The sequence below is a fragment of the Zootoca vivipara genome, chromosome 3 (assembly GCF_965207765.1).
Source record: "Zootoca vivipara chromosome 3, rZooViv2.hap1.1, whole genome shotgun sequence".
In the NCBI taxonomy this organism is placed as follows: Eukaryota; Metazoa; Chordata; class Lepidosauria; order Squamata; family Lacertidae; genus Zootoca; species Zootoca vivipara.
The window spans coordinates 21259013-21275740 of NC_142586.1; the positions used below are offsets into that span (position 1 = coordinate 21259013).

The 16728-nt window shown below is 40.7% G+C and overlaps 1 protein-coding gene across 1 annotated transcript in view; it reads left to right on the forward strand.

The window, feature by feature from the left end:
- CSMD1 (CUB and Sushi multiple domains 1) overlaps window positions 1-16728 on the forward strand; it is a 946508-nt gene that overhangs the window by 855682 nt on the left and 74098 nt on the right. Inside the window, exons 47-49 of the mRNA XM_035109950.3 lie at window positions 2605-2793; window positions 3618-3764; window positions 8703-8891. Coding sequence (XP_034965841.3) covers window positions 2605-2793; window positions 3618-3764; window positions 8703-8891 — 525 coding nt within the window. The remainder of the gene's footprint in view (window positions 1-2604; window positions 2794-3617; window positions 3765-8702; window positions 8892-16728) is intronic.

The window sequence follows — 16728 nt, forward strand, 5'->3', positions numbered from 1 at the left end:
GGCAATTGAAAGGAGAATTACTGCTCTAATGAGCTTTGGGGACCAACACCAGGTAAATGGAGCACTAAGCAGTGACAGATTGTGGGATGCAGTGTGTACTGTAGTCTCTCCTTGCAAAGATACTGGTAGCATTTTGCACTGTAGGACTAAACACCCTTCAGTGACATATGCTGAATACCACACTGAACACCTATGAAGGCTATTAAAGCAGCCTTTCGCTTCTTTGCGTCTTGTGGCCAACTGTTCCTAATTACTCTGGTATGAATTCTCCACGATTCATTTTATTTTGTTTATTTTATTATTTGGCCTTCCATTCTACACTCTCCACCACCACCCCACCCCCCAATGCAAACTTTTCTTTTAAGATGCAGTTTCAGCCATAGTGTTTTTGGATTCAGGCTGCCTGCTGGAAGAACTCGGGTTTGGGGTCAACTGGAAATGAGAGAGTTCCTGACCTACATCAAGGAGTAACTCCCCCACTGGATTGCACCTGGGGAGTGCTGTGGCTCCTTGCCCCCTACCTGAGTGTCCAGACAGAAGTATCTCCCATGGATCTCTTTAATAGGATGCCCCAGTTTGGAGGGGCCAGGCAGAGACTACAACCTCCCCCACACTCAAGAGCAACATGCAACCACAATATATAAATTTAGGGAGGGAGAGTGAGAGATCCAACAAAAAGTGGCTGCAGTGCAAGCCATGGGCCTTCACTATATACCAGAGCCCACCCCCTGGTGATCTGCCCCCACACCCACTCATGATTTGCCAATTGAGCGAGCGGGCAGGATCAATTTCCTAGGCAGCAGGCTCAGCACAGAAGCTTCCTTTGCTGCCTGGGAAACTGTCCCTGGGGCTTAGCACAATGTGACTTTCACTTCCTGTCCTCCCCCTCCCCCCGGCGTGTGCTCTATGTTGTCCTGAAATCTGCTCGGGAGAGATTGGTAGAACCCCAAAAACAGATTTAGGGTGTGTGCAGGGGGAGGAGAAAGGGAGATAGTTCCAATTTGCTTAGTGCTGCAACTGAATACAACCCCTAGTTAGTCAGAATCCTGGGCAGACTGAACATGTGGTACAATAAAGGAATGGGAGATGGAAAATGTTCTCAGCTTCAAGGCATCTACTTGCTTCAGCAGGGTTGGTAGCAGTTCAAACTGCTTTGTGCAGCAAGTTGCTCAGTGAGGAGCCAGGCCAGAGATAGTAGATAGATAAAGTCAGGGAGCATTCCCTGTGAGTGATGTCCCTCCATTGCTAAGGAGCCTGAAAGGTTCAGTACACTACAGCTTCTGGCCATCTATAGGTCAGGACTTCCCTCCGCTTGTCACAGGCAATGAAGTGCCCAGAACCAAAGGTTTAGATCAGGCATCCCCAGACTTTGGCCCTCCAGATGTTTTGGCCTACAATTCCCATCATCCCTGACCACTGGTTCTGTTAGCTAGGGATCATGGGAGTTGTAGGCCAAAACATCCGGAGGGCCACAGTTTGGGGATGCCTGGTTTAGATCTTAACTAAGGAATGTCAAGTAGGAATGTCCTTTGAGCAGAACTATTTGTGCTTTTCCAAAAATCTGCTTCGGGGGGTTGGTGGACCCCAAAAAGTAGCATGAGAGACAATTTGAGAGCGGGGGATGGGTGTAAAACAGAATTGGCAAAAATGCCATCTTCTCCCCCTTCTGCCAGCAGGCTCCTCCACAAGAACCCCTTGCGTTTGCCAGGATCCAAGCCAGTGTTTGAGACTCAAGGGCAAGAGACCTCCATCACTTTACAGTGGCACCCAACCCTCCCCCCCTCATTATTTATTACCATTATTTGGAAGTGTAATGCTGAGTGATGAAACATTAATGTTTCTTTCCTAGACATCTGTGTCCCTTTCTTTGATCATGACATATATCAGTCTTGTGAAACATTTACCTTTACAGTTGAACATCTGAAGTTTCTTTCAAGTAATGAATAGCCAATTAGATATGCCAACCTGCCTGTGTCTAGAGGACAGTTTTTAGGTCAATCTTCTCTGTATCAGAAATGCTTTGATTATTAAACACACACACACACCTATTGTGCACCAGATTTTCCCAGTTCTTATCTGTTATTCAATAGGCCTATGATGGCACCATCAATCATTTTCCTTCTCCTTTTATATAATCACTTATTATCCATTACTTCACTGGAAAATGTTCCAAGCACATACATCTAGTCAGGACATTCACTTTAGGCAGACATGGGCACTCAGGTAAGCAGAGTTTGTTGTGAATCTAAATGATTTTTCTGTGTTGAGGACTTCTTCTGGTTACCATTATAATATCTGCTTCTATAAACCCTGTAGCCCTGGTTCCCTTAATTCCTACTACTGTAAACTGCATCCTGATGAAATTGCTGTGGTCATGACTGAAGCAGTGGTAGTTTCCTTTATAAAGAAGTCTTCCATTCTGCTTTCAACATGTTATAAATTTCAAGAGTGGATTGAAGGTCTTTCTTTGTACCTGTTTTTTTAAAAAAAGGAAAATATGGGGGAGTAATTGTTTTCCATTTCTCTCTCCCCCCCCTCTCACTGTGTGTGTGGTGTTTGTGTGTGTTTGTGTACTTCTCCCTTCCCTATCTTTCTGTTTTACAGCACAATGCCCAGCAAATGAAGTCCGCACAGATTCATCTGGAGTAATCCTTAGTCCAGGATATCCGGAGAACTACCCAAACTCACAAACTTGTTCCTGGACTCTTAAAGTCGATCCAAATTATAATATCTCTATCTTTGTAGAAACATTTCAAAGTGAAAAACAGTTTGATGAGTTGGAAATATTTGATGGTGAGAATAATGCTTCTTGACTGAGCTAACAAAATTTTATATACAACCTGATTGTAGTAAAGACATTGTAATAATTCATAACTTATGTCCAAGGTAACTTAGCAACCGGCTGAACCCTTATATATCGCAGCTCAGTCGCTGAGATCATCTGCAGGAGCAGCAATGGTCATCCCATGAGTTGGCAACGCTCATTGGATAACAACAATAAATTGAACCTTTAGATTGAAATTGAACCTTTAAATTGATGTATTCACAATACATCAGCTGAGTATTGTGAATTGTTCTACCGTACCAGTACAGATTCAGCAGGCACTTTCTGTTTCAGCTTTACTTTTAAAAGATGAGGTTGCTGAGGGTCTCCCCCCCCCACTTTTTCTATTTAAAAAAACAAAACAAAACCTTGCCACACTTCAGGCAGCAGCTTGAGACCCTTCAGCATTCCAGCAGTAGCCATGGGACAATCTGTCCCAGGAACACTGCTGAGTTGCTGCAGATGGCTAAGCTACTGCTTGAAGTGGTGACATTTTTTGTTCATTTTTTAAGTGGAAATAGGAAAGATACACACACACCCATTTCATCTTCTAAGAAGACTGCAGTCAAGCCCAAAACAAATTCTTAAAATGCTGTCCCCCAAAGATTAATCCAATCTTCAGAGGGCACCTCACCTCCCCACCCATGTTTTCTTTTACATGAATGAAAACACACACTGTCAGACTAAAATATTAATGCATACAGATTGGTTTACCAGAATTTGTGGAAGTTTCAATATTCCAAAAAAGATATTCTTTGTCGTTGTCGTCATCATGATGTCCTTTTCACTGCAGGTTCTTCTGGACAAAGCCCTTTGTTGGTTGCGTTGAGCGGAAATCACACTGGGCAGCTTAACTACACAAGCAAATCCAATCAGTTGTATTTGCGTTGGTCAACTGACCATGCAACGAGTAAGAAAGGATTCAAGATACGTTATTCAGGTTAGTAGTCATAACCTTGGAGGCCATAATGTTGGAGGGGTGGCCAACTTTCAATATAGCTCTCAAACTGGAAAAGTTTCCCACCCTTGTATAGGTGGGTGATTATTTAGTAGTAGCAACTATAGTAGCATAGAACTTAGCTTTGTATTGGATTCTGCTGAATGCTTCCAGCACCTTCAATAAGAAACTGTGATAGAAATACTCTCACTGCCCTGGGATCTTTTTATAATGGGCAGTATATAAATTGAAATAATAATATTTTGCTACAAAGAAGACAAAATCCCTGCATTGTTAAGACTAGTCATGCATGTGGGTAAAATTCCTTCTGAGTCCTGTCAAGCGATAGCTAGCATTTGTCAATCAGAAAGCAACAAACACTAAAACTAGGGTGGGAAAATTCTCCAATAATGTGGTTTAGTAATGTTATATTCAAGACATTTTTATTCTGTCCTTCCTCCAAGAAACTAAAGAAAGCATACTTCTACAGCCATCCACCTTGCTGCTCCTCACAATCGCAAGTGGCCCAACCAGAGAGTTGCCTGGCTGTGGAGATTTGTACCAAGGTCTCTCCAACTGCAGTCTAGCACTCCAAGCTAAATGCTATGCTGAAGCAGCTTGCTGGCATGCTCTTCCTCACACTGATTGGTTTATGATGAATCGGGGGCTCAAGTGTATTTCTATAGAGTGTGCTGTCTTCACTCTACATGGAAACTTAACTACAGGGTGTATACATGTTTTACACACACCAGCTATTTTTTTAAAATAAAAAAAATACTTTTTTGAGGTCATGTCCACAGTAAATCAGAATGACCCAGAAGCTCAATATTTCATTGTTGAACAAATATCCCCCTTCTCTCTTTGGCAGAAGAGAAAGAATAGCGTATGCTTCTGTGAATTTGCAGAGGAAATGTTATTGGCCGGTATTACCTTTTAGGGTACAAATACATTTTGACTTAGTAAGTGGGCAAGCCACCTTTGGAGAACAGCTCACAGTAAACCTTCTCCTTTTTTTTTCCCGCTGACAGCACGTCTTGAAAGGCTGCATAGTTCTCCCCATGTCTGTTAAGTTTCAATTCTGATGTAGGAGAGACAGCCAGCATGAGAAAGGAATAACAGTGAGCAGCAGAGTAAGCAATTGGGCCTGCATCTTAATAAGGGAAGGCAGCAGCATGAGAAATGGGAAAAGAAACCAGGGCCTCAGAAAGGCTATTGATGCTATGGCAGCTGTGACTGAGCCAGCAGGCAGCCTCACAACTATCAGCCCATTGTAATGATTTACTGCCTCCCTGCTTCCCTCCTTGTTCCTCCAACCATGACTTTGCACAAGGTTTGGCAAGTAGCAGATGTCCGGAAGATTTTGCAGAGTTTGGTGAGGTTTTCTTCTGTGATGCTTTCCAAAATGGGAGATATTGCAGAACGGCAATCCTTCTCATTTTTGCCACCACAAAATACCCACAGAGATGCAAGCAGTGGGCTATACAGTGGTCTAAGAAAAACAAATACGTTTCTATCCTTGGCCTTTCCGATCTTCCACTGACCAATACAGTCCTGTTTGGGAAACTGCCTTACTGAAACTGTCTGATCACTGGCCATCAAGCTCATTATTGTCTATACCAGCCTTCTCCAACCTGGTGCCCTCCGGATGTTGTTAGATGCCAGCTTCCATTAGCAATAGCCAGCATGGGATAAGGGGAGTTGTTGTCCAATATATCTAGAGGACACCATATTGGGATAGCCTGGTCTACCATGATTTGGAGCAGCTCTCCGGGGTTTAAGTCTGAGGTATTTCCCAGCCCTAGGCTATTCTGTGATTAAACCTGAGACTTTGTCTTCTATAACTGAGCTATGGTCTTTCTGAATGAGTTCTATCAGGGCTGCTTGTGTCCTGTATTTCAGTGAATTTGTTTATTTCCATAAAATTTATATACCACTTGATTGTAAAAACAACAACAACAAAAAACCTTTAAGCAGTTTACAAAAGATAAAACAGGAAAAATACACCTCCACTTTAAAACATACAAAGGTTAAAATATTCAAACAAGGTTAAAAATACCTCAGATTTCTAAACATCTAGGTAGCCTTGTCTAAGCAGGAATGCTTTTAGCAGATTCCAAAAAGGGTACAGTGACAGCACCTCCTTCAACTCAGTATTTCTATGCCATTGAAACTGCAAAATTTAATACATTCCCTTTCAAGTTTCTGATTTATATGACTGAGAAGATGAGCATGAAAATATGTAAGTAATATCAGGTATAAAATCCTTGCAAGCCAGAAAGGGAGAAGGACTTTCCATCCATGATTAGAGCTTGGGGGTTACCTGTTACCAAGAGAGAAAATTAAATGATCTCCATAGCACTTGGCTGAAGCACAACAAATCTTGAAGATTCCCCAACCACACACACTCAAAAATACAATTGACATAATTTAGGGAGCAATCCTAATTCCCATATGCTTCATTTTTTAGGCTGGTTTTTAATCTTAATTTTCCTAGGTGCAGCGTATATACACAGTATTGTATCCATGCATGAATGTGCCGAGGGCCTTCTGGCGGTTCCCTCGCTACGAGAAGCCAAGTTACAGGGAACCAGGCAGAGGGCCTTCTCGGTAGTGGCACCCACCCTGTGGAATGCCCTCCCACTAGAGGTCAAAGAGAACAACAATTACCAGACCTTTAGAACATAGCTGCCAAGTTTTCCCTTTTCTCGCGAGGAGGCCTATTCAGCATAAGGGAAAATCCCTTTAAAAAGGGATAACTTGGTAGCTATGCTTTAGAAGGCATCTCAAGGCAGCCCTGTTTAGAGAAGCTTTTAATGTTTGATTTCTGTATTTTAATGTTTTGTTGGAAGCTGCCCAGAGTGGCTGGGGGAACCCGGCCAGATGGGCAGGGTATAAATAATATATTATTATTATTATTATTATTATTAGGACAAGAAAGTCCACCTTGTGTATGTATACTACATCCCACAGGATTCAGTGGAGCTTACTTCCAAGTAAGCACACTCGGCAGCCTTTTCCTAACAAATCTTCATGTGCAGAATGGCGGGGCCTTGAAAAGTTTAAGGGAAATGCCAGTCTAAATGACACGGTCTTGTCTGGGACTTTTGCTGTGCTGTTGTTAATGCGTGGCACTAGAGGCCGAGGAGATAAACAAGAGAGGGTTTTTTTTTTAGTTTTCCCTCAGGCTGTTTACTGTGTTGCTCTGACAGGCCTCCTGCATAGGCAATGTCACTGTATTATGCAGGCAGCTACTGACTGTTGTTTAGAATGGAGACACACACACACACACACACACACACACACACACACGGAGGGAGGAGGGAACTGAAATGACGGAAGGCTATTTGAAGTCATGCAAAAAGTGTAAGATGGAGGGTGGGAATGAAACTATTGTTGATATCAGAGCCTGTTACTGGGACATTCCCTAATTCAGAATAGTGATAAAATGTTTCTATTTTCTCAGAATTAGTTTTGTGACCCTACTTACATAAGAAGACAATCCTAGGGAAACTTAGGCCTGGGGGCCGAATTCAGCCCTCCATTATGATTTCTCTGGGCCTCGGTAGAGGCAAAATTAGGGAGGCATGAGTGGTGCAGCTGCATTGGGCGCTGAGCCAAGGAGGGTGTCTTCTCAAAGCCCAGTAAGCTCTTGCCCAGCTTTGGGAAGGTGTGAGGGCTCTTACAGGGTCCTCAGGTCCTCTTACCTCCTCCCCAAAGCTGTGCTGCCAGGCAAGCACTTAACTGGGCTTTGGGATGGAGGTAAGGGGGCTACAGGACCCTGCCAGAGCCTCGTGCCTCCTTCTGAAAGCCCAGATAAAGCTGGTGCCACAATTTCAAAGTCTGCTATTTTCTTCCCATCACAACTATTGGTTTTATGCATAAGTAATGTATGCAAATATAAGCAATTAACTAAAACTGAAATGATTACTTGATTGATTAAGATGTATTTAACGTTTTGGTCTGCTCTGGAAAAGGGAAAATTTGTGCAAACCAGCATGTTTCTTCATATCTATGTGTACTGGCTTAACAATTGAATATGCAAATGGATGCTGCCCCCTTCTTTTGTGGCACCGCAGTGCTCCAGACAGCACTCTGAGCACTGTTTGTCCACCAGGAAGAGCCCCTGGAATCTGTTTGGGGATCTGGAGAACAAGCACAGCATAGACCAGGCATCCCCAAACTGTGGCCCTCCAGATGTTTTGGCCTACAACTCCCATGATCCCTAGCTAACAGGACCAGTGGTCAGGGAAGATGGGAATTGTAGTCCAAAACATCTGGTGGGCCGAAGTTTGGGGATGCCTGGCATAGACTCACCTGCACCTCCCCAGTCATCTAACTGGCATCATTGCTGGTGTGTTGTATCCAGTTCTGCACCTCACGCAAGGGAGCTTGTAGGAGAATTCCCCATCCTGGCCTCCCAAATGCATGCTCTGTGCCACCACCCTCCCAAAAGCCTTTCCTGAGAGCCTTCTCCCTTGTGTGAGCAAACCCCAAAGATCTGATTACACGTGGCCCAAGATACTTGATGGGGGTTTGTAGTGGCAAAAAGTCCTCATGCAGCAGCCCATTAGCCAACTTTCATACAATAGTTCATACACTGAACATTTTCACACTGGAGCCTTAAACAAATGTTTGCCCTAAGCACTTTGAAATGCAAATGTAAAAACTTAACATTTGAATTAGAATGGCTCCTTCTAATTTCTATTGCACATCAACAATGATCGCAGAAATTGCACATGAGAGGCTCAAAAGCATATTACATTTCACATGCAAAGATATCCTGCTGCTTACTTACAGACAGTTGAAATAGGTTTTCAGTTTAGCATTATTCTCTAAGTGCCTTTCATATGGATTCTGATTGTGAGGCTAGAGCCTGAGTTTTCAAGCCATAACCAAACATTGCATTTTATTTAATGACTCCTTTTATGCTTCCCCCTATAGCTCCTTACTGCAGCTTAAACCATATTGTGAAGAATGGTGGAATTGTAAATAAAACCAGGGGTACAGCTGGCAGCACCGTTCGCTATTATTGTAAACCTGGATATAGAATAATTGGCCATAGCAATGCAACTTGTAGACGTCACCCAAATGGCATGTATGAATGGGATTTCCCTGTTCCTCTCTGTCAAGGTAAGATCCTGTTTCTTAACAACACATGCACATACACACAAATTTGAAATTATGGTGGTATCACAGATTTTTGGAGTACAGAGGAAACCCTTACCCTTAGTCTTGGTTTCTTACGCTTACCCATTTATGCCACCTAAGCATGAATATGCTGTTATGTAGAACTGCCTGACACCCATTTCACATAAGAAACTGAATAGGAATGTTATGTTAATAAATAGTGAAAGATTAATGTGGTGGTCTGAATGCACAAGAGAAAACAGTCCTTTAACTGCAGCAGCTTCTTCTGAAGAGACATGCATTTGAAGTCATTGTGCATTTTAAACTGCAGCTTGTCTCTTCAGCCTTGAGAATAGCATCCTTTCCTTGCACACTGCGGACATATATATTAAGAATATTTCATTTCGAGGGTACAACACGCCCCGTCCAATTATATATCGCCTTGAAGTCCTTAAGATAGCTCTGTGAGGTCAGCCACAATTCTTGTTTCCTTATATTGTAGTTGAGTGACTTATGGTTTGTTTAAGAACACCTAGATTTGAACTGGCTGTTTCCAGGATCACATCTCGCTTGCTTTCAATTATGGCTATGGTAGAGATCTTCAGACATGTAATTGTCATCCCTCCCTACCTCCAACCTGCCAGCACCCGGCCAAAATTCTTACACAAAAACATTTTACCCTTAACGAAAACAAATTATTTTTTTAAAACCGTCCAGCACAAGACACACCAACATTTTAGGTTTTTCAATGCAGGATCTTTTGCCCCACAGGAGATCCTTTCATGATGTCTGTAGTACCAGTAAAACTGATTCCATTGTGTTTAGTTTGTAGTTAAACGCCAGAATTGTACTGTAGTTATTGAAATTTAATTGTAGAAAATGGTGCTGTTCCTTTCTGTTCTACAACAGCCCCCCTCTCCCCCACCCCACCACAGTTTTCATAGGAACACATTTCTAACTTGGGTTAGAACTGCACAGTATGGAACTGTTAAGGTCAGGTGGTCTTTTTCATTTCCCATCTTGTCAAGGGGCAACTCAGCTAATAAAGCACTTACTGGTGCATAAAGAACTTGACTCCCTTCCAAGCAATAATAATTTATTGTTATTACTGCTACTTTCAGCTGCTGAAACCAGCAGAAGCAGCACTACATTCAAAATAATTATATCTGAAGGAAATAGCAGTGTCTACAGATAAGACTGCTGAAGCATTTCCATCATAATATCAATTTTCTAGCTTCCTAGTTCTTGGTTTAAGGTTTGCTTGTTGCTGGGTTTCTCCTTTCTACCTCTTCCCCGCTCAAGGTATTGGGAAGGAAGGAAGGAAGGAAGGAACATTTGACATGTGCGCGCGCATGCACACACACCGTATTTTTCATCTATAAGACACCCCCTATTTTGGAGGACTCTGATTTAAGAAAATGGGGGAAGATGGCCCCAAATTTTGGACATTATTTTTTAGGGAGAAAAAGTCTTATACATGGAAAAAATTACGGTAATTCTCAATATGTATATATATGTAGAGAGAGAAAGAATAAAATATATAGAATTCATTAATGTAACCTCTGTGCAGAGAATCCATTTGCACAGTATGGAACTGCATGGGATGCCAGAATGCCAATCAAATAATTTTGTAAATACTTGTTACTGCAGCATATGTAATTGTGCACAGAGGGTAGAGATTGCCCATACTGCTGCCACATTTTGATTAAAAACATGTTAAAGCTATTCAGTCAATCAAAGCAACAGTACTAAATCAAAAATTAAAATAATTAAATGAATGTTAAAACAAGTAACAAAAGTAGCCAAAGCAACCAAGAAAAAAGCAGTCACTGAAAACTAACACACCCACTCATGTCTTTGGTAGGTTTTATCTTGAAAGGATGGGTAAAAGATACTAGACCAAGATTTACTTGTCTTCTCAGTTATTTTAAAAGTTTTTTATTTGTTTTATGGTGGATTATGTTCTGCTTTTGTTGTATTTTCTTGCTGCTGTTGCTGTATACTGCCCTGCAATCTGTGTGGGTGCAGAGCAATTTGTTGTTGTTGTTTAGTCGTTTAGTCGTGTCCGACTCTTCGTGACCCCATGGACCATAGCACGCCAGGCACTCCTGTCTTGCACTGCCTCCCGTAGTTTGGTCAAACTCATGTTCGTAGCTTCGAGAACACTGTCCAACCATCTTGTCCTCTGTCGTCCCCTTCTCCTTGTGCCCTCCATCTTTCCCAACATCAGGGTCTTTTCCAAGGATTCTTCTCTTCTCATGAGGTGGCCAAAGTATTGGAGCCTCAGCTTCACGATCTGTCCTTCCAGGGAGCACTCAGGGCTGATTTCCTTAAGAATGGATAGGTTTGATCTTCTTCTTCTTTTTTTTTTTTTAAATATACTTTTTATTGATTTTACAGCTATATACAATACCAAGCCACATACAAACGAAGAAAAAATTATTTCAAACATATATATAAATAAAAAAATAAAAAAATAAAAAATGAAAAAGTACCACAGGTATCCAATTGTAACATTTGTCAAATAAAATATTCTTTCATACCAATTGTCGACCTAGGTTTGTGTCTCAAATCATTGCTTTTTTCTTCCTATTCTTTATTGTTGTTTTTTTTTCCCTTCACCTCATTTCCCCCCACTTGACTTCCTCCTCTCTCTCTTTGGTTTTCTTTCCCTTCAGTTAATTTCGTCCCTTACATACTCCACCAGATAACTTTTTTCCAATTATGTTTCCAATCGATTTGTTATACGTCCTGGTTTTTTACCTTCTTGTTGCATTTTGTAGTAGTAATCTACTAGTTTTCCTTTTCTCCTTGGTCTATCTTTGTTTAAATTTTACAATAATCTTTCTTATAAGTCATAAATTTTTCCCATTCTTTTTGAAACTTTTGTTGTTTTTGATCCCTGATTCTCCCCGTTAACCTAGCCAGCTCTGAGTATTCTATCAACTTCTCCCTCCAATCCTCTATCGTTGGTATTTCTGTTGTTCTCCACTTTTGAGCTAAGATAACTCTTGCGGCCGTGGTGGCATACATAAAAAGATTGTGGTCTTCTTTCTTTATACTTCTACTTAAAATACCTAACAACATTTCTTCAGGTCTTTTTGGGAACGTATATCGTAGCAATCTTTTTAATTCATTATATATTTGCTCCCAATAGATCTTAACCTTGCCACAAAGCCACCACATATGATAGAAGCTCCCTTCTTCGACATTACATTTCCAGCAATTTTTCTTGTTAGACTTGTTAATTTTTGCCAGTTTGACCGGCGTAAGGTGCCATCTAAACATCATTTTCATGATGTTTTCTTTTAAAAGAGTGCAGGCAGTAAATTTAATTTGCTTTCTCCATAGGTTTTGCCATTGATCGATACTGATATTGTAACCTAGGTCCACTGCCCATTTGATCATGCACTCTTTGGTTGCTTCATCCTTCGTGTTCCAGTCTAGGAGGAGGTCATACATCTTAGTTAGCAGTTTTTCTTTACCTTCCAGTATTTCTGATTGAAATTTAGATTTTGTACGCTCGAATCCGTGATTTTTATAGTCTTGTTTAAACAGGTCATGTATTTGGTGGTATTGTAACCAGCCAATGCCCCTTCCTTTCAGTTGGTCGTAGGTTAAGATTTTCCAGCCCTCTTCAGTTTCTACAAGAATATCTTCATAGCATAACCAATTCATTTCCATGTTCGTTTTTTTAATTGTTAGGATTTCAGTTGGCGACAGCCACCTTGGGGTTTTCCTTTCTATTAGACTTTTTACTCTATTCCAGACCTCATATAGAGGCCTCCTGAACACATGTGATAAAAAGCCTCTATGTGATTTAACTTTCTCATGCCAAAGGTAGCTGTGCCAAGTGAACCTATTGTTGAAACCTTCCAGGTCCAGAAGTTCAGGGTCACTTAAGGTTGCCCATTCTTTTAACCATACCATACAAGAGGCTTCATAATAAATCTTGAAATCTGGTAATGAGAAGCCACCTCTCTCTTTTCTATCTGTTAAGATCTTATACCTTATTCGTGGAGGTTTTCCCTGCCATATAAATCTGGAAATTTCTTTCCTCCATTCCTCAAATATGGTGACACCCTTCACTACCGGGATCATTTGAAACAAAAACAAAAGCCTTGGTAGTATGTTCATTTTTACTGTGGCAATCCTACCCCACAGAGAGAGATATAGTTTTTTCCATGTTGCTATGTCCTTTTTAATATCATTCCAAATTTTTATGTAATTATCATTGAAGAGATTTATATTCCTTTCTGATAACCATATTCCTAGGTATTTAACTTTCTTCACTATTTCGATACCGTACTTTCTTTGCAAATCCTCCCTCTCTTTCTTTGTCAGATTTTTAATTATCATTTTTGTTTTGCTTTGGTTTAATCTAAATCCAGCTACGGCTCCGAATACGTCCATTTCCTTCAATAATTCTGCTATGCCAGTTTCAGGATCTTCCATGGTTATCACAAGGTCGTCGGCGAAGGCCTTCTGTTTATATTCTCTACGTCCGATCTTTATTCCCCTTATCTCCTCATTATCTCTTATCTTGTCCATCAGAACTTCTAATGTTAATATGAATAATAACGGAGATAAGGGGCACCCTTGCCTTGTTCCTTTCCTGATGTTTATTTCCTCTGATAATGTATTGTTTATTATCAGTTTGGCCCTCTGCTTAGTATAAATTGCTTCTACGCTTTGTCTAAACTTCTCTCCCATATCTCTTCTTTCCATTATCTTTTTCATGAATTCCCAGGATATATTGTCGAACGCCTTTTCGGCGTCGACAAATATCAACGCTGCCTTTTTATCAATTTTTAACTCTAGATATTCTATAATGTCCACCACCGTTCTTACATTATTTTTCATTTGGCGGCCTGGCAGAAATCCTGTTTGATCTTTATGTATGATTTCTGATAACACCTTTTTAAGTCTGTTTCCTAGGATATCCGCGAATAGTTTGTAGTCTAGATTCAGAAGAGAGATCGGTCTATAATTTCTGACATCTAGCAGTTCTGAGCTTTCTTTCGGGATTATAGTAATATAAGCCTCTTCCCAGGAATTTGGAATCTGTCCCTTTGTCATAATCTCATTCATTAATTTAGTTAGAATAGGTGTCACTTCATCTTTCAGTTCTTTGTAGTACTTGGCCGTCAGCCCATCAGGGCCTGGCGCCTTTCCCATTTTCATTTTTTTGATTCCCTCTTGGACTTCCTCTTCCGTTATACGGGCATTTAGTATCAACAGATCAACAGAGCCAGACAGATACCTAGAGAGAACCTGCTGCAAGACAGACCCAAAAAAGAAAATAACAGAACACCACTAGTCATCACATACAGCTCCCAAGCTAAAACAGTACAACGCATCATCAGAGATCTACAGCCTCTCCTGGACAATGACAGCTCCCTTTCTCAAGCTCTGGGAGGAAGACCTTTCATTGCCTACAGACAGCCACCCAATCTTAAACAACTCCTCACCCACAATAATACAACCACCAGACTTAACATGGACACTGGTACCAGAGCCTGCAATAAACCCAGATGCCAACTTTGCTGCCACATACACCCAGACAACACCATTACTGGCCCCAACAACATCCAACATACCATCTCAGGACTATTTAATTGCTCATCCTCTAACATTGTGTATGCCATCAAATGCCAACAGTGCCCTTCAGCTCTCTATATTGGACAAACAGGCCAAACCCTACGCCAAAGGATAAATGGACATAAATCTGACATCAGGAACCAGAAGACAGAAAAACCAGTAGGAGAACACTTCAATCTCCCAGGACATTCTATACAAGATCTCAAAGTAGCTGTCTTACTACAAAAGAATTTCAGAAATAGACTGGAAAGAGAAGTTGCTGAATTGCAACTTATCACCAAGCTCAAAACCATGGAGGGACCTGGTTTGAACAGAGATATCGGGTTCTTATCTCATTATACATGATAAGCGATCTTCAGCCATCTCAACCCTTGCTTTTTCATGCAAAACCATTTGCAGTCGTTTGCGGTCATCAACAGCTATCAGTCAGTCAATCACCCATTTCCACCACCCTTCTGGGTGATCCCCCCTCCCCATCCCCACCCCTGCCCACCCCTTCTCTACATAAGTGCCTGGAAACTTCCATTTCACTGTATCTGAAGAAGTGTGCATGCACACGAAAGCTCATACCAAAATAAAAACTTAGTTGGTCTTTAAGGTGCTACTGAAGGAATTTTTTTATTTTACTTCGATCCAGACCAACACGGCTACCTACCTGTAACCAGGGCATTTAGTATGTTAACCTGTTCTTCTGTTATTTTCCTTAAACTACTGTTTTCTAGGTATCTGTCTATTTCCTCCCCTTTTTCTTTCCCCTTCTGGTATAATTCCTTGTAGAATTTTTGGAATGCGCTCCTTATACTTTTAGGGTTTCCTGTCACCTTACCGTTTTTATGGATTTGGCTAATGTAATTTTGGCTTTGTCTTTTTTTCAGTTGCCAAGCCAAAAGCTTGCCACACTTATTTGCGTGTTCAAAATTTTTCTGCTTAATCCACTTTAATTTCCATTCCACTTCTTGGTTAACCAGGGTAGAAAATTGAGTTCGTAACATCTTTGCTTTTTTTACGTCTTTGTCTCCCGGGTTTAAGCTCAATTCTTTTTCACTTTCTAGCAAGTCTTTTGTTATTTGGTCCATCTTCTTTTCCCTTTCCTTTTTTTTTATACTGTTTTGTTTTATTAGGAAGCCCCTCATAAACGCTTTCCCTGCATCCCAGACCCAATTAGTTTCCGCGTCCTCCTTTAAATTAAATTTAAGATATTCCTTGAAAGTTTCTCGGGCTTTATCTACAATTCTTTGATCCTGAAACAGGCCTTCATTCATTTTCCACCGAAAGGGAGAGGGTTGATCATCTAACATTTCTAGATATATTGAGTTATGGTCCGAAAGTGTCCTGGGTGGAATATCTATTTTGCCGATTTTGGGGCTTAATTCTCTTGATAGCCAGATATAATCTATCCTCCCCGAACTTTGATTGGGTTCGGAGAAGAACGTATATTGTTTAGAAATGGGGTTTTTATATCTCCAGCCGTCAATCAGGTCCAGCCTTTCCACCATATTGAAAAAAGAAATTGGTAATTTACCATCTTTGCTGGCTTTTTTCCTTTTCGTTCTATCTAGTAATGGATCCACCACCCCATTTAAATCTCCCATTAGAAGCATTTTTTCCTCCATGTACTCTAGTAACCTTTTCTCTAAATTTTTATAGAATATTGCTTTCCTTTGGTTTGGGGCATATATTCCCACTACCAGCATCTTTTCCCCCTGTACCATGATTCGGACTGCTACTACTCTCCCCTCTTCATCTTTAAAAACCAATTCTGGTTTAAATTTTTCTTTAATATATAATACCACCCCTCTCTTTTTCTTTTCACTCAGTGAGGTAAATTCCATTCCCAATTTTTTGTTTACCAGGATCCTTTCGTGTTTTTTTGAAATGTGCGTCTCCTGTAAACATATCAGATCTAATTTTTCTTTTGTCAAAATGTATTCAAGCTTGTTTCTTTTACTTTTATTATTTATTCCATTCACGTTCCAAGATTTAATTTTCAGTACCATAGTTTTTTCCTATTAATTAAGTTTTATTTAGTTTATCGAAATACAATGTCTTTTATTCTTTTATAACTGATCCTCCTTATCAGTATCTATATCCGGATTTCTTTCTTCTTCCTCTATACTTTTTTCCTCTCCTTCCCCTAGCATGTCTTCTTCATTATCATTCTGGTCTCCTCCTACTGCCCCCTCCTCACTACTTGTCTCCATTCCTAGGGCCTGTCCGTATTTTCTTCTGAACTTTCCTA